The sequence below is a fragment of the Electrona antarctica genome (assembly GCF_951216825.1).
Source record: "Electrona antarctica genome assembly, chromosome: 18".
In the NCBI taxonomy this organism is placed as follows: Eukaryota; Metazoa; Chordata; class Actinopteri; order Myctophiformes; family Myctophidae; genus Electrona; species Electrona antarctica.
Window position 1 is genome coordinate 32876440 of NC_136799.1, and position 18898 is coordinate 32895337.

At 45.4% G+C, this 18898-nt stretch overlaps 1 protein-coding gene across 2 annotated transcripts in view; it reads right to left on the reverse strand.

The window, feature by feature from the left end:
• LOC306942814 (zinc finger protein DPF3-like) overlaps window positions 1-18898 on the reverse strand; it is a 55572-nt gene that overhangs the window by 9518 nt on the left and 27156 nt on the right. For both annotated transcript variants that reach the window (XM_079528924.1, XM_079528923.1), the window contains exons 4-6: window positions 3342-3469; window positions 2270-2365; window positions 600-663 (exon numbers count right to left, since the gene is read on the reverse strand). In XM_079528924.1, coding sequence (XP_079385050.1) covers window positions 600-663; window positions 2270-2365; window positions 3342-3469 — 288 coding nt within the window. The remainder of the gene's footprint in view (window positions 1-599; window positions 664-2269; window positions 2366-3341; window positions 3470-18898) is intronic.

An 18898-nucleotide genomic window follows, 5' to 3' on the forward strand; every position in this document is an offset into this window, starting at 1 on the left:
GTATATTTGTATTGATTTGGAATGAAATATGGTACATAACACTTAAATCTCTAGGCCTAAATAAGGCCTAGAGATTCATAAAAGAATGTAGATATCCAGAACTCCAATACGGTGTACGATATTTTGTATATATTATGTAATATTAAAAAAAAGGTTTTTAATGTCACTCCTCCTACAGGTACAAGCAACTCTCTCAACACAATAGTGTTTATGTGAAGGGTTTGCCCACAATACTATGCCAAGCCATATCCCACACAATGTGTTATATTATCCACTTAAGTATTGTGATACTTTATTTAAAAAAAACATAGGAAGCATTTGTTTAAAATAAGTATCCCTTTGTCTTACATTATATCAGTTGTATATCCATCTAAATGACAAACGCCAAAATAACTTAGTTGAATTAAATATTGATCATGAACTTCAAAAAGAAAACAAAATATATGTAAATAGTATCCTTTTGTAGTATTGGGTTATTCATTCTGATCTCGTATTTCCACACATAGCAATATTGATCGGCGTAATTTTCATTCCAAACTAACCAAGTACATGGATATGATGTCAACACCCATCCCGTTGCAGAGCCCATCTCCACTTACTGTCACAGACGTACGGCTTGTCGTGGTCATCCATATCTGTCCTTCTACGCCCCGAGCCCCGGCCCTGTGGAAATACAAGCCATCAGCCGAGCACCCAATAAAGATACTGTGAAGTTCCTTACATAAAGTTAGGTGACAGCTACTGAACAAATGCTCTTGGTAAGATCTTATGCACGAGTGTACATATAGGCTGATGTTATTTCTTTCTATTTTGTGTGCTCTTTTTTGCACTCTTTTTCAAAATATGTTTAAAGTTTTATTATTATTGTTATTACCTAATGCTGCTGCATTCTCTGAAGGAAGCCAAACAAAAATATGTTTTACTCTCATGTACCTGTACACAAGACGTAATAATAATAAAGCACAACCTTGAACCCAGCATTATACATACTAGAGCAGACGGTGTACTGGTGCAATCATGTCTGTCCGGGAATGGCCGCCGTTTGCAACGCGTAGCCGCTCTGGAGAACCGTTCATCTCGATCGACTTCACACTTGACAATGCACTAAGTTCCATTTGTCCTCAGCAGTACACAACAGTAGACCCGACAAGAGTGAAGTCGTTCTCGAGATGACACGCGTACATAAAGATTCCCGCCATCGATACGTAGATAGATATCAGCCGATATGTAATGGGAATCCTACAGTTGGAGGCCATCGATATTGTCCTTTTCTTTTTGCTGAGGTTTGCGTGATCTGCGCAAAAGGACAGTTAACCCATTTTGGGCGGGAACCCCTTTTGGTGTTTTAAACATGTTATAATTTAGCTATTGAAAAATAGCAGATCTACAAGCTCATGGCGCGCTACGAGCTTGTAGGTCTGCTATTTTTGAAAAATCGTGAAAATATTTATTTCAGAAAACTGGAGGATTTAGAAGGATTTTTTTAAATCTTGAGGCCAGGCCTAAATGGGTCAAATGATAAGGGACAATATCGGTGGCACCCAACTGTATGGTTCAATCCTTTAGGATTTTAACGATTCCCTCTTAGCGATTCCTATAGGGCAAGGGTTCCCAAACTGTTCTGAATGTGCTGGAACCGATTCTGGTTCCTCAAAGTTGGATCCAGTTCCTCCTCCTCATTCCGGATCCCTACACTATATCCTATGCAAATAAAAAAGGAAGAAAATACTATGCAAAATCCCAGACAACTCCAACTGTATTTAGTGCTGCATATATTATTTCCCTGCATCACACCTGGGGAACTATAAGACACTGGCCCAGAACACACACAGAAGTGTAAGTCCTTTGTTCCTGCCCTACATGCCAGCAGGCATAAAGGGCATAAGTAAGTATATTAGTTTCAGTTTATGCGTGATTCACTTTAGGTCTTATGAAAAATTTGCATCACTGAAGAAATGAAAAAGTTGTATAGGAATTCACTGTTAATGTTTAACATTTTCCTTTCTTGCCAATTTCATTTGCAAAGATAGAAGATGACAAGATTTGGAAATGCCTATAAGTTCATTCAACAGTCGCATATTTCTGTATGACCAAACCACTGCGTTAGTAGAAAGCTACACTGAAGCAGAATCTTCGTGAGAGAATATTAACACAATGGTGAGCTATTCAATGAAATATTGTAGCCACTTTCCCATGGCAGGCAGCAAGAGACAGAACATGGCAAGATGATTTTAAAACATTAAGAAATGATTTTATTCAGATGACTTACTCTTCCTTTGCCTCTGTGTCGCCGTTTGGGAGTGTCTACCTCAAAGTCATCGTCATCATTGAAGGCGTCCTCTGCTGCATCGGCCTCCAGAACTCTCTAAAAACACAACAAGGCTGTTAGGCAAATACAATTTGTTTCTCAAATAGGATCTTTAGGACTGACTGTGTGTACACTGCTATTTGCAAGTGATCCGATCGGATTTGTGTACAGTATTCATCAGACATTGTCAACCTATCTGCACTGGTTGCGACACAGGCTCACAAGCTTGTGAGCTTGTAGATAAGCTATTTTCGGCACAACGTAGCTGAAATCAGGCTTTAGTGTCCATCCGAGTGTAGAGACTAAGACCTTATCTATAGAAAACAGGTTTGAATCGCATTTCAAAACACCTAGGAATGTGGTTCAAATCTGATTAACAAACACCAGTTTCCTAGTGTTATTTTGCTGTTCAAACTTGATTAAAAACAATCTGATTCCAATCTGCTGGGCAAAAAAATGGATGTGGCTAAACAGTGTGAATTGTTTGGGCTCATTACTGAAATAGGTGCTTTTTCATAGCCTGGGTTCCAGCCTGAATCGCTGCGTTCCGTGATGCTGAATTGTCACTCGCTACTCCGTCTGGACAGAGGCTGCTTGACTCGCATTTCATAACATCAACTGTTACATAGCCACGTGGTCGCTGATATGCAATGCCTCATTAGTCCTTTCACAGTGAACATAATGCAACCAGGGAAGTGGCTGGTTATAGTCTCTAGTTTCTTAGGAAATCTACATACACCGCCTTATGCGGTTGGCAGGCGTTCATTTGTTCCCTGTGTGTAAGTAGGTGCTCTAACTGTTACTCAGTAGTCTTCAAAAGCGCAACTTTTATACTTTTAATCAAGGAATCTTACAATTACTTTGAGTAATATTCTACTAGAGGGTTGATATTCCGGTACAAACTATGTAAAGCGCCTTGGATAAAGGCGCTATATAAATGCACCATTTACCCCTGATAATACCAAGCTTTTAATCTGCTTGATTCTAAAAATACCACTGAGCAATGGATGGTGAAGGTGTGAGCAGAACTCACCTGGATCTCCAGCAGGCTTTCCTCATCATTCTTGGAGTTGTTCCTCTTGTCCAGCCCCTCTCCACGCAGCAGGGCCTCTAGTGTAGTGCTCTGAGTGGGCAGGGAGTCCTTGGACATGAGGCTGCCATCTGTACCAACACAAAAAGAACACATGCACTCTGAAGCCTGCGTTATACAGAACCATTAAACCCTCTATACCAGTGATTCTGCAAGTGGTCTCTATGCAAAGTGGGGAGTTGCCTTCTGTTATCATGTGGCCTGCACTGCCCACCAATCTGCCATGACCGCAGTTCATGTGTGAGAGAGGACCATTCACACAGTCAGGGACAGAGCAGAGAGACATCGCTCAGATCGACCAATACACAAATGTGTACAAAACGGGGGTAGCCAGACTAAAAGAGGAGGGTGGCGGGGGCTGGAAACCCTGCTTCCAGTGTGCGGGGGCTGGAAACCCTGCTTCCAGTGTGCGTGTTCACGTTTTCAAAGCACAACATTGTATGTCCCCTATATGCACAAAGTAGACCAATCATAGCAAACAACTACACACATTAGCTCAGCGGACACTTCTACACCAGTCACAGTTCCACAAACGATATCATCAACATGACGTCAGTCTTGCCCAAATGTGAGTTCCACATGACATAGACCGATGGTTCTAAAACAAATTAGCATTTTGCATACCTAACCGGGGGAAGTGTGTAATCCCATAACTCTTGAGTGTACAAAATGGTTCCATGTGTATTGCGTACGCTCTTGGAGTTACAGACCGGCACGGTATCAAATATTTAGATTGAGGACCACTGCTCTCGTCTGGACCGTCAGTACTGACTGCCCAGGGAAGCCTACCATCATTAGACCCCGTCTAGTTGTGAAATATCACCCATGTGCCTTTAGAAATAACATCCTTGTGACTTTAGATGCAAAGTGTGATGTAGTATTGATAGTCTGATATGAGTCTGGTCGATATTTGCATTTTGTACTGGTTTGTATTTGTTTGTTTCAAGATAGATAATGCACATTATTGAAGAAGATACTAATTATCCGGTGTAATGCTAATGTTTGTATTGTATTGTGTTTTGAATGCATAAAGAAGAACATTTCAAGCACTACTCTGTATTTGCCAGTAAAGAGAGCTTCAAGTGCTTGAAATGTTAAATGGGGTAAACAATAAACCTCGTCGAGAATGGAAAGCACGTGCAGACAATAGAATGGGAAGTCTTTTAGGGTAAAGAGTTTTCTACATCAATTATGGACATCGGAATCTTTCACATACAGAAAATAAACGTGTTATATATTATATAACCTGTTGGCCTTCCCGTTCTCCTCGAATGTCTACCAACATTGGTGGAAAATAACACGAATGAAACCCGTTGACCGATTTGGACATTATTGGCAGATTGAATTATGTTTGATAATTCAGGTCCTTTGCCGACTCTTAACACCTTGATGGCCCGGACCTATTTAATCCATTAATAAAATGTGCCCATCATTTATAGCGCCCGGACCACTTTTACCGGGGCACCGGAAGTTGTTGTGAATGTCTGTGTAGCAGCTAACACTCTAGAGTCGATCGACAACAACGGGAGGTAAGAATAAATCTATCGCGACTAGTGACTGGACCGCGGAGCGCCGTCTAACACAGGATCTTTTCATAATTAGACGGGATGATTTAGATCGCGAGTTATGAACGTTTTAAGATTTTCGTTTTCGTCCGCTAAACAGGCAGGGAACATTTTCGATGACGTGTCACTGTTGTGCAACACCGAGGATTGGGCAACAAGCGCTCCTAGGTTGTGGAGCGATGCGATCGGTTTTGATATAATTAATCTCTGTCCCGTTTATCAATCTCCGTCTGGGGAACTTGACCATGAACTTGAACTTGACGGTGATCTCCGCCCTGGGCAACGATGGTGTTAACCAGCAAGGTAGTGAACCCTAAACCGCTCCAGTGGAGCTGATCAGTGGCCAACAGTAGACTGTGGTTCTACTGGGCAGTTGGACTTGGATGAAGTCTTTAAGAGACAATAAAAGTGGCCGGTGGCCGCACACACTCGTGGCCAAAGCGCTAAGTGTGCGCGCGCGTGCGTGTGTGTCCGTGGGGGAAAAAAACATTCATGCTCAGCAAACATACCCTGGGTACATTTTTTTTAAAACCTGTTTGAACTTTTATGCAAATTCAACCATAACTGTAGGAGGTCCTGGTTGGACTTTACGGCCCGCAGCCAACATGGACAACAAAAAGAAAGACACATTGTGAGCTTGTAGATTTAGTGCAGAGGGGAAAAAAGGAGTGTGACTAGCATAGACCCCCAGGGGACTCCGATCAATGAAGTAGATATCATAAGTGAAGGATGCACCATAGCAACCAGACATCCAGATCATAAGTGAAGGATGCACCATAGCAGCCAGACATCCAGATCATAAGTGAAGGATGCACCATAGCAGCCAGACATCCAGATCATAAGTGAAGGATGCACCATAGCAACCAGACATCCAGATCATAAGTGAAGGATGCACCATAGCAACCAGACATCCAGATCATAAGTGAAGGATGCACCATAGCAGCCAGACATCCAGATCATAAGTGAAGGATGCACCATAGCAGCCAGACATCCAGATCATAAGTGAAGGATGCACCATAGCAGCCAGACATCCAGATCATAAGTGAAGGATGCACCATAGCAGCCAGACATCCAGATCATAAGTGAAGGATGCACCATAGCAGCCAGACATCCAGATCATAAGTGAAGGATGCACCATAGCAGCCAGACATCCAGATCATAAGTGAAGGATGCACCATAGCAGCCAGACATCCAGATCATAAGTGAAGGATGCACCATAGCAGCCAGACATCCAGATCACATACTCAACTGAGTCTCCAACTAAGTTGGAGACTTCCAGTTAAGAAGTATAATTATTTTTTGGCAACCGTACCTGCCCATTAAAACCGGGAAAGCATCTGTGTCATTTTAGATTTTAACATTGGCTATTAAAAAAAAGCTCACAGCGGGGCACTGGTATTATTTTACATTTTGTGTTATGAATAAGTTTGAGAACTACTGATTTTGAAGGCACTCAGTTCTTAACCAGACCAGGCCAATTCTACAAATGCCTTCTGAATCAGTAGTTCTCACAAGTTCAAGATCTTTCAAAAATGTAGAAAAATAGATTTGCAGCTTGTAGATCTGCTATTTTTGAATAGCCGATGCAAAGACTACGCGGAAACGACACGGATGCTTAAACTCCAAAACACCACTCACATTGACAGTGTGTATTACACTGAGCATTATGAACTGATTTTTAATATAGTATTCCTGTTAAGCTTGGCAGAATTTACATCAAATGTTCTATTTGCCTTTATTATAATTATTACATTTATCAAGTTTTGTGTGCATGAAACATAGTGACTATGGCCAGTGCACCAGGCCAAATTTCCGGTCCCCACCGTGCGGCCCATGGGGGCGTGAAAATTCAGGGGGGGGACTCTACATGTCCTCTGGGCCCGACTCTTCGCGTGGACACCACTTGTTCGCCCATCAGTCCAACGGATGACCCACACTGATTTGTTTCTCTTTGTTTATTATTAATACATTTTTAGGGCCCTATCTTGCAGTTCAAGCATAATTCCACAGGGTGGCAAAAACTATTAGAACAGTGCTCTGTGTACACCTCCCACAGTATGCTATGGGAAACAGTGTTTCTGATATAGTGACCTCCCGTGGACCCTGGATCTGGCTGGGAAAGGCTAGAATAGGGTCTACTAGGCTCTTGTCAGCCCTGTAGGTCCTCACGCTTGAGATGAACCACTGTAGTGTGTACACAGGCCATAGTTTTTACATGAGTTTGGGTGCACGGCCAATAGTTTTACATAGACTATAGTACAGTAATGTCCTGTAGGGCCACAGTATGCTATGGGAAACAGTGTTTCTGATATAGTGACCTCCCGTGGACCCGCACGCACGCACGCACGCACGCACGCACGCACGCACGCACGCACGCACGCACGCACGCACGCACGCACGCACGCACGCACGCACGCACGCACGCACGCACGCACGCACGCACGCACAGTTAGATGGCTATACTAGGCTGGATCTGGCTGGGAAAGGCTAGAATAGGGTCTACTAGGCTCTTGTCAGCCCTGTAGGTCCTCACGCTTCAGATGAACCACTGTAGTGTGTACAAAGGCCATAGTTTTTACATGAGTTTGGGTGCACGGCCAATAGTTTTACATAGACTATAGTACAGTAATGTCCTGTAGGTCCACAGTATGCTATGGGAAACAGTGTTTCTGGTATAGTGACCTCCCGTGGACCCTCACGCACGCACGCACGCACGCACGCACGCACGCACGCACGCACGCACGCACGCACGCACGCACGCACGCACGCACGCACGCATGCATGCACGCACGCACGCACAGTTAGATGGCTATACTAGGCTGGATCTGGCTGGGAAAGGCTAGAATAGGGTCTACTAGGCTGTACTAGGCTCTTGTCAACCCTGTAGGTCCTCACGCTTGAGATGAACCACTGTGTACACAGGCCATAGTTTTTACATGAGTTTGGGTGCACGGCCAATAGTTTTACATAGGCTATAGTACAGTAATGTCTCGTACAGCCTAGTCCAGCCTAGTACATCCTAGTCCAGCCTAGTCCAGCCTAGTACAGCCTAGTACAGCCTAGTACAGCCTAGTGCAGCCTAGTACAGCCTAGTCCATCTTAGTACAGCCTAGTCCACCCTAGTACAGCCTAGTGCAGCCTAGTGCAGCCTAGGCCAGCCTAGTCCAGCCTAGTACAGCCTAGTCCACCCTAGTCCAGCCTAGTGCAGCCTAGTCCAGCTTAGACCAGCCTAGTCCAGCCTAGTCCAGACTTGAGAAGCCTAGTCCAGCCTAGAGCAGCCTAGTCCAGCCTGGGAAAGGCTAGAATAGGGTCTACTAGGCTCTTGTCAGCCCTGTAGGTCCTCACGCTTGAGATGAACCACTGTAGTGTGTACACAGGCCATAGTTTTTACATGAGTTTGGGTGCACGGCCAATAGTTTTACATAGACTATAGTACAGTAATGTCCTGTAGGGCCACAGTATGCTATGGGAAACAGTGTTTCTGATATAGTGACCTCCCGCCTAGTACAGCCTAGTACAGCCTAGTGCAGCCTAGTACAGCCTAGTCCATCTTAGTACAGCCTAGTCCACCCTAGTACAGCCTAGTGCAGCCTAGTGCAGCCTAGGCCAGCCTAGTCCAGCCTAGTACAGCCTAGTCCACCCTAGTACAGCCTAGTCCAGCCTAGTGCAGCCTAGTCCAGCCTAGACCAGCCTAGTCCAGCCTAGTCCAGACTTGAGAAGCCTAGTCCAGCCTAGAGCAGCCTAGTCCAGCCTGGGAAAGGCTAGAATAGGGTCTACTAGGCTCTTGTCAGCCCTGTAGGTCCTCACGCTTGAGATGAACCACTGTAGTGTGTACACAGGCCATAGTACAGCCTAGTCCACCCTAGTACAGCCTAGTCCAGCCTAGTGCAGCCTAGTCCAGCCTAGACCAGCCTAGTCCAGCCTAGTCCAGACTTGAGAAGCCTAGTCCAGCCTAGAGCAGCCTAGTCCAGCCTGGGAAAGGCTAGAATAGGGTCTACTAGGCTCTTGTCAGCCCTGTAGGTCCTCACGCTTGAGATGAACCACTGTAGTGTACAGCCTAGTGCAGCCTAGGCCAGCCTAGTCCAGCCTAGTACAGCCTAGTCCACCCTAGTACAGCCTAGTCCAGCCTAGTGCAGCCTAGTCCAGCCTAGCCCAGCCTAGTCCAGATTTGAGAAGCCTAGTCCAGCCTAGAGCAGCCTAGTCCAGCCTGGGAAAGGCTAGAATAGGGTCTACTAGGCTCTTGTCAGCCCTGTAGGTCCTCACGCTTGATATGAACCACTGTAGTGTGTACACAGGCCATAGTTGTCTCCACCAGGCCGAAGGCATGGGGAGAGAGTATGTTTTGCACTCCGTCCGTGTGTCCGTCCGTCCGTGTGTGTGTCCGTCCGTCCTTCCTTCCGTCCGTGTGTGTACAGCTAATCTCCGGCACCGTTAACCCGGTCGATGCCAAACTTTGCACACACACTCCCTGGATGCCAACGATGAACCTCTGCCCCGCATTTTCCAGAACGGCCTGTTATAGCGCCACCATGAGGCAGCTTTTCACATGTTTTACCTAAAACTGCACCGATCTGCGTGAAACGTTGCATGCACACTCCCTAGAGGCCAAGGACAAACCTTTGACCTGCATTTTCCGCATCTGCCTTTTATAGCGCCACCAGGAGGCCGACTTTTGAAAAACACATTTTTTGATATTACTCCTCCAGATTCTGTCCAAAAATCTCACAAATCGTTACACAGTATCTCTATGGTCATGTGCTCAAGTCGGATCTGTCCGATATTTCATATTCCATCATAATTGGCTATAATTGGCTTTCACAGTTTGCAAGATTGCCCCGTTTTGAACAAAAGCCTCAAATCATGAACGCAGCATGCAATTTACGTGAAATCTTTCACACATTTTCTTACTGGGCTGAGGAATATATCCCACCCTTTTCACATTGGCCTGTTATAGCGCCACCAACAGGTTGATTTTTGCTAAACACATTTTTGGAACAAAATGCCTCAAATCATCCAATTGCCATCAAAGGCAAACATGTTTATATTACTCCTAAACATCTCACACAGTCCTATCCTCCTGGTGGAGACCTGTGCCCAGAAGGGCACTTTTTCTAGTTTTTACATGAGTTTGGGTGCACGGCCAATAGTTTTACATAGACTATAGTACAGTAATGTCCTGTAGGGCCACAGTATGCTATGGGAAACAGTGTTTCTGATATAGTGACCTCCCGTGGACCCGCACGCACGCACGCACGCACGCACGCACGCACGCACACACGCACGCACGCACGCAGAGCAGCCTAGTCCAGCCTAGTTCAGCCTAGTCCAGCATATTTTGTTGGTCTATTGGTAAACTATTGGTCGTGCACACACATGTAAAAACTATTGCCTGTGTACACAGTGGTTATTCCCAAGTGCGAAAAGGTTCAGGACTCACAAGAGCCTATATTACAGCTTAATAGAGTCTATTAGAGTCCAGTACAGCCTAGTACACCCTATTCTAGCCTATTCCAGCCTGATCCAGCCTAGTATAGCTTAGTATAGCCATCTAAATACCCCCCCTCCTAGTCTATTCTCCCACTAGGCTGGACTAGGCTAGACGTGGGTGTACATGGCTGTACCAGACCCTACTGGCCTCTAATAGGCTGTTTTCGGCTCTAGTAGACTGTGCTAGGCTGTACTAGGGTCTATTAGGCTGTACGAGGCAGTAAAGTACTATAGCCTAGAAATGTTCATGTAAAACTATTGGCCGTGCACACAAACTCCTGTAAAAACTATTGCCCGTGTACACAGTGGTTATTTCAAGTGCGAGGAACTACAGGGCTGACAAGAGTCTAGTACAGCCTAGTACACCCTATTCTAGCCCTTTCCAGCCCGATCCAACCTAGTATAGCCTAGTACAGCCATCTCAATACCCCTCTCTCCAAGTCTATTCTCCCACTAGGCTGGACTAAGCTAAACTTGTGTGTACAAGGCTGTACTAGACTCTACTGGGCTCCAATAGGCTGTTTTCGGCTCTAGCAGACTGTACTAGGCTCTATTAGGCTGTACGAGGCAGTAAAGTACTATAGCGTAGAAATGTTCATGTAAAACTATTGGCCGTGCACACAAACTCCTGTAAAAACTATTGCCCGTGTACACAGTGGTTATTCCCAAGTGCGAGGAACTACAGGGCTGACAAGAGCCTAGTACAGCCTAATAGAGGCTATTAGAGTCTAGCACAGCCTAGTACACCCCATTCTAGCCTTTTCCAGCCTGATCCAACCTAGTATAATCTAGTACAGCCACCAAAATACCCCCCTCTCCTAGTATATTCTCCCACTAGGCTGGACTAGGCTAGACGTGGGTGTACATGGCTGTACCAGACCCTACTGGCCTCTAATAGGCTGTTTTCGGCTCTAGTAGACTGTGCTAGGCTGTACTAGGGTCTATTAGGCTGTACGAGGCAGTAAAGTACTATAGCCTAGAAATGTTCATGTAAAACTATTGGCCGTGCACACAAACTCCTGTAAAAACTATTGCCCGTGTACACAGTGGTTATTTCAAGTGCGAGGAACTACAGGGCTGACAAGAGTCTAGTACAGCCTAGTACACCCTATTCTAGCCCTTTCCAGCCCGATCCAACCTAGTATAGCCTAGTACAGCCATCTAAATACCCCTCTCTCCAAGTCAATTCTCCCACTAGGCTGGACTAAGCTAAACTTGGGTGTACAAGGCTGTACTAGACTCTACTGGGCTCCAATAGGCTGTTTTCGGCTCTAGCAGACTGTACTAGGCTCTATTAGGCTGTACGAGGCAGTAAAGTACTATAGCCTAGAAATGTTCATGTAAAACTATTGGCCGTGCACACAAACTCCTGTAAAAACTATTGCCCGTGTACACAGTGGTTATTTCAAGTGCGAGGAACTGCAGGGCTGACAAGAGTCTAGTACACCCTATTCTAGCCTATTCCAGCCTGATGTAGCCTAGTATAGCCTAGTACAGCCATCTAAATACCCCCCCCCCCCCCCTCCTAGTCTATTCTCCCACTAGGCTGGATTAAGCTAAACGTGGGTGTACAAGGCTGTACTAGACTCTACTGGGCTCCAATAGGCTGTTTCCGGCTCTAGCAGACTGTACTAGGCTCTATTAGGCTGTACGAGGCAGTAAAGTACTATAGCCTAGAAATGTTCATGTAAAACTATTGGCCGTGCACACAAAGTCCTGTAAAAACTATTGCCCGTGTACACAGTGGTTATTCCCAAGTGCGAGGAACTACAGGGCTGACAAGAGCCTAGTACAGCCTAATAGAGGCTATTAGAGTCTAGCACAGCCTAGTACACCCCATTCTAGCCTTTTCCAGCCTGATCCAACCTAGTATAGCATAGTACAGCCACCAAAATACCCCCCTCTCCAAGACTATTCTCCCACTAGGCTGGACTAGGCAGGACGTGTGTGTACAAGGCTATACTAGACTATACTGGCCTCTAATAGGCTGTTTTCAGCTCTAGTAGACTGTGCTAGGCTGTACTAGGGTATATTAGGCTGTACGAGGCAGTACAGTACTATAGCGTAGAAATGTTCATGTAAAACTATTGGCCGTGCACACAAACTCCTGTAAAAACTATTGCCCGTGTACACAGTGGTTATTTCAAGTGCGAGGAACTACAGGGCTGACAAGAGCCTAGTACAGCCTAGTACACCCTATTCTAGCCCTTTCCAGCCTGATCCAGCCTAGTATATCCTAGTATAGCCATCTAAATACCCCTCTCCCCTAGTCTATTCTCCCACTAGGTTGGACTAGGCTAGACGTGGTTGTACATGGCTGTACTAGACTCTACTGGGCTCTAATAGGCTGTTTTCAGCTCTAGTAGACCATGCTAGGCTGTACTAGGGTCTATTAGGCTGTACGAGGCTGTAAAGTACTATACCTAGAAATGTTCATCTAAAACTATTGGCCGTGCACACTAACTCCTGTAAAAACTATTTCCCGTGTACACAGTGGTTATTCCCAGGTCCAAGGAAATACAGGGCTGACAAGAGCCTAGTACAGCCTAGTACACCCTATTCTAGCCTATTCCAGCCTGATCCAGCCTAGTATAGCCTAGTACAGCCATCTAAATACCCCTCTCTCCAAGTCTATTCTCCCACTAGGCTGGACTAAGCTAAACGTGGGTGTACAAGGCTGTACTGGACTCTACTGGCCTCTAATAGGCTGTTTTCGGCTCTAGTAGACTGTGCTAGGCTGTACTAGGGTATATTAGGCTGTATGAGGCAGTACAGTACTATAGCGTAGAAATATTCATGTAAAACTATTGGCCGTGCACACAAACTCATGTAAAAACTATTGCCCGTGTACACAGTGGTTATTTCAAGTGCGAGGAACTACAGGGCTGACAAGAGCCTAGTACAGCCTAGTACACCCTATTCTAGCCCTTTCCAGCCTGATCCAGCCTAGTATATCCTAGTATAGCCATCTAAATACCCCTCTCCCCTAGTCTATTCTCCCACTAGGTTGGACTAGGCTAGACGTGGGTGTACATGGCTGTACTAGACTCTACTGGGCTCTAATAGGCTGTTTTCAGCTCTAGTAGACCGTGCTAGGCTGTACTAGGGTCTATTAGGCTGTACGAGGCTGTAAAGTACTATACCTAGAAATGTTCATCTAAAACTATTGGCCGTGCACACTAACTCCTGTAAAAACTATTTCCCGTGTACACAGTGGTTATTCCCAGGTGCAAGGAAATACAGGGCTGACAAGAGCCTAGTACAGCCTAGTACACCCTATTCTAGCCCTTTCCAGCCTGATCCAGCCTAGTATATCCTAGTATAGCCATCTAAATACCCCTCTCCCCTAGTCTATTCTCCCACTAGGTTGGACTAGGCTAGACGTGGTTGTACATGGCTGTACTAGACTCTACTGGGCTCTAATAGGCTGTTTTCAGCTCTAGTAGACCATGCTAGGCTGTACTAGGGTCTATTAGGCTGTACGAGGCTGTAAAGTACTATACCTAGAAATGTTCATCTAAAACTATTGGCCGTGCACACTAACTCCTGTAAAAACTATTTCCCGTGTACACAGTGGTTATTCCCAGGTGCAAGGAAATACAGGGCTGACAAGAGCCTAGTACAGCCTAGTACACCCTATTCTAGCCTATTCCAGCCTGATCCAGCCTAGTATAGCCTAGTACAGCCATCTAAATACCCCTCTCTCCAAGTCTATTCTCCCACTAGGCTGGACTAAGCTAAACGTGGGTGTACAAGGCTGTACTAGACTCTACTGGCCTCTAATAGGCTGTTTTCGGCTCTAGTAGACTGTGCTAGGCTGTACTAGGGTATATTAGGCTGTATGAGGCAGTACAGTACTATAGCGTAGAAATGTTAATGTAAAACTATTGGCCGTGCACACAAACTCATGTAAAAACTATTGCCCGTGTACACAGTGGTTATTTCAAGTGCGAGGAACTACAGGGCTGACAAGAGCCTAGTACAGCCTAGTACACCCTATTCTAGCCCTTTCCAGCCTGATCCAGCCTAGTATATCCTAGTATAGCCATCTAAATACCCCTCTCCCCTAGTCTATTCTCCCACTAGGTTGGACTAGGCTAGACGTGGGTGTACATGGCTGTACTAGACTCTACTGGGCTCTAATAGGCTGTTTTCAGCTCTAGTAGACCGTGCTAGGCTGTACTAGGGTCTATTAGGCTGTACGAGGCTGTAAAGTACTATACCTAGAAATGTTCATCTAAAACTATTGGCCGTGCACACTAACTCCTGTAAAAACTATTTCCCGTGTACACAGTGGTTATTCCCAGGTGCAAGGAAATACAGGGCTGACAAGAGCCTAGTACAGCCTAGTACACCCTATTCTAGCCCTTTCCAGCCTGATCCAGCCTAGTATATCCTAGTATAGCCATCTAAATACCCCTCTCCCCTAGTCTATTCTCCCACTAGGTTGGACTAGGCTAGACGTGGTTGTACATGGCTGTACTAGACTCTACTGGGCTCTAATAGGCTGTTTTCAGCTCTAGTAGACCATGCTAGGCTGTACTAGGGTCTATTAGGCTGTACGAGGCTGTAAAGTACTATACCTAGAAATGTTCATCTAAAACTATTGGCCGTGCACACTAACTCCTGTAAAAACTATTTCCCGTGTACACAGTGGTTATTCCCAGGTGCAAGGAAATACAGGGCTGACAAGAGCCTAGTACAGCCTAGTACACCCTATTCTAGCCTATTCCAGCCTGATCCAGCCTAGTATAGCCTAGTACAGCCATCTAAATACCCCTCTCTCCAAGTCTATTCTCCCACTAGGCTGGACTAAGCTAAACGTGGGTGTACAAGGCTGTACTAGACTCTACTGGCCTCTAATAGGCTGTTTTCGGCTCTAGTAGACTGTGCTAGGCTGTACTAGGGTATATTAGGCTGTATGAGGCAGTACAGTACTATAGCGTAGAAATGTTAATGTAAAACTATTGGCCGTGCACACAAACTCATGTAAAAACTATTGCCCGTGTACACAGTGGTTATTTCAAGTGCGAGGAACTACAGGGCTGACAAGAGCCTAGTACAGCCTAGTACACCCTATTCTAGCCCTTTCCAGCCTGATCCAGCCTAGTATATCCTAGTATAGCCATCTAAATACCCCTCTCCCCTAGTCTATTCTCCCACTAGGTTGGACTAGGCTAGACGTGGGTGTACATGGCTGTACTAGACTCTACTGGGCTCTAATAGGCTGTTTTCAGCTCTAGTAGACCGTGCTAGGCTGTACTAGGGTCTATTAGGCTGTACGAGGCTGTAAAGTACTATACCTAGAAATGTTCATCTAAAACTATTGGCCGTGCACACTAACTCCTGTAAAAACTATTTCCCGTGTACACAGTGGTTATTCCCAGGTGCAAGGAAATACAGGGCTGACAAGAGCCTAGTACAGCCTAGTACACCCTATTCTAGCCCTTTCCAGCCTGATCCAGCCTAGTATATCCTAGTATAGCCATCTAAATACCCCTCTCCCCTAGTCTATTCTCCCACTAGGTTGGACTAGGCTAGACGTGGTTGTACATGGCTGTACTAGACTCTACTGGGCTCTAATAGGCTGTTTTCAGCTCTAGTAGACCATGCTAGGCTGTACTAGGGTCTATTAGGCTGTACGAGGCTGTAAAGTACTATACCTAGAAATGTTCATCTAAAACTATTGGCCGTGCACACTAACTCCTGTAAAAACTATTTCCCGTGTACACAGTGGTTATTCCCAGGTGCAAGGAAATACAGGGCTGACAAGAGCCTAGTACAGCCTAGTACACCCTATTCTAGCCTATTCCAGCCTGATCCAGCCTAGTATAGCCTAGTACAGCCATCTAAATACCCCTCTCTCCAAGTCTATTCTCCCACTAGGCTGGACTAAGCTAAACGTGGGTGTACAAGGCTGTACTAGACTCTACTGGCCTCTAATAGGCTGTTTTCGGCTCTAGTAGACTGTGCTAGGCTGTACTAGGGTATATTAGGCTGTATGAGGCAGTACAGTACTATAGCGTAGAAATGTTAATGTAAAACTATTGGCCGTGCACACAAACTCATGTAAAAACTATTGCCCGTGTACACAGTGGTTATTTCAAGTGCGAGGAACTACAGGGCTGACAAGAGCCTAGTACAGCCTAGTACACCCTATTCTAGCCCTTTCCAGCCTAGTATATCCTAGTATAGCCATCTAAATACCCCTCTCCCCTAGTCTATTCTCCCACTAGGTTGGACTAGGCTAGACGTGGGTGTACATGGCTGTACTAGACTCTACTGGGCTCTAATAGGCTGTTTTCAGCTCTAGTAGACCGTGCTAGGCTGTACTAGGGTCTATTAGGCTGTACGAGGCTGTAAAGTACTATACCTAGAAATGTTCATCTAAAACTATTGGCCGTGCACACTAACTCCTGTAAAAACTATTTCCCGTGTACACAGTGGTTATTCCCAAGTGCAAGGAAATACAGGGCTGACAAGAGCCTAGTACAGCCTAGTACACCCTATTCTAGCCTATTCCAGCCTGATCCAGCCTAGTATAGCCTAGTACAGCCATCTAAATACCCCTCTCTCCATGTCTATTCTCCCACTAGGCTGGACTAAGCTAAACGTGGGTGTACAAGGCTGTACTAGACTCTACTGGGCTCCAATAGGCTGTTTCCGGCTCTAGCAGACTGTACTAGGGTCTATTAGGCTGTACGAGGCAGTAAAGTACTATAGCCTAGAAATGTTCATGTAAAACTATTGGCCGTGCACACAAACTCCTGTAAAAACTATTGCCCATGTACACAGTGGTTATTTCAAGTGCGAGGAACTGCAGGGCGGACAAGAGTCTAGTACACCCTATTCTAGCCTATTCCAGCCTGATGTAGCCTAGTATAGCCTAGTACAGCCATCTAAATACCCCCCCTCCTAGTCTATTCTCCCACTAGGCTGGATTAAGCTAAACGTGGGTGTACAAGGCTGTACTAGACTCTACTACAGTACACAGTGGTTATTCCCAAGTGCGAGGAACTACAGGGCTGACAAGAGCCTAGTACAGCCTAATAGAGGCTATTAGAGTCTAGCACAGCCTAGTACACCCCATTCTAGCCTTTTCCAGCCTGATCCAACCTAGTATAGCCTAGTACAGCCACCAAAATACCGCCCTCTCCAAGTCTATTCTCCCACTAGGCTGGACTAGGCAGGACGTGTGTGTACAAGGCTATACTAGACTCTACTGGCCTCTAATAGGCTGTTTTCGGCTCTAGTAGACTGTGCTAGGCTGTACTAGGGTATATTAGGCTGTACGAGGCAGTACAGTACTATAGCGCAGAAATGTTCATGTAAAACTATTGGCCGTGCACACAAACTCCTGTAAAAACTATTGCCTGTGTACACAGTGGTTATTTCAAGTGTGAGGAACTACAGGGCTGACAAGAGCCTAGTACAGCCTAGTACACCCTATTCTAGCCCTTTCCAGCCTGATCCAGCCTAGTATATCCTAGTATAGCCATCTAAATACCCCTCTCCCCTAGTCTATTCTCCCACTAGGTTGGACTAGGCTAGACGTGGGTGTACATGGCTGTACTAGACTCTACTGGGCTCTAATAGGCTGTTTTCAGCACTAGTAGACCGTGCTAGGCTGTACTAGGGTCTATTAGGCTGTACGAGGCTGTAAAGTACTATACCTAGAAATGTTCATCTAAAACTATTGGCCGTGCACACTAACTCCTGTAAAAACTATTTCCCGTGTACACAGTGGTTATTCCCAAGTGCAAGGAAATACAGGGCTGACAAGAGCCTTATAACAATCAGGCCTATTGGCGTATAAGTCTGAGTTATATAAAATAAAATAAATAAATAAAGGTCCTGTACCTGCGACAGTAAATCTAGATACTAGAAATGAACAGTAGAGCACAAGGAAAACGCAAAACTATTTCCCTTTAGGTGAAATGGCTGGTCTTTATAATATTTACAGATCGAATCAAACCAAAATCATACAAACTGGGCAATCAATCCCTTCAAAATGTAAATTAAATGTTCCAGTCCCTTCAAATTATCCCCTGCAATGTCCCTTTAAAGGTGCCCCCAAAGTCAGTGTTCCAAAATTAATCCCGAAAAAAGTAATCAGAGTATCCAGATTAATCCAACTGCTGTAGATCCTCTTCTGTTCAATTTAGACAGTTCAAAAAACGTACAAAACAAAAAGGCAAAGCCTTGCCTACCGGAAAAATGAAAAAGTATCTGCTGCTCACCCCACCTTTAAGTCGGGCGTGGTCCGCTGGGTCCTTTGTTCACCAGCTCTGTTTGTTTGACAGAGCTCCAAGCCTCAGAAGCTGGCCTACCAAACTTTATTTCCTTCCCTTGGCAAAGTTCTTCGGTCAGACCGGCATTTTCTGCGTTTTACCTCTGAATTGGCATAGTATTGGCCTTTAAAAGAGTGTGTTTGGCAACGAAAACTAG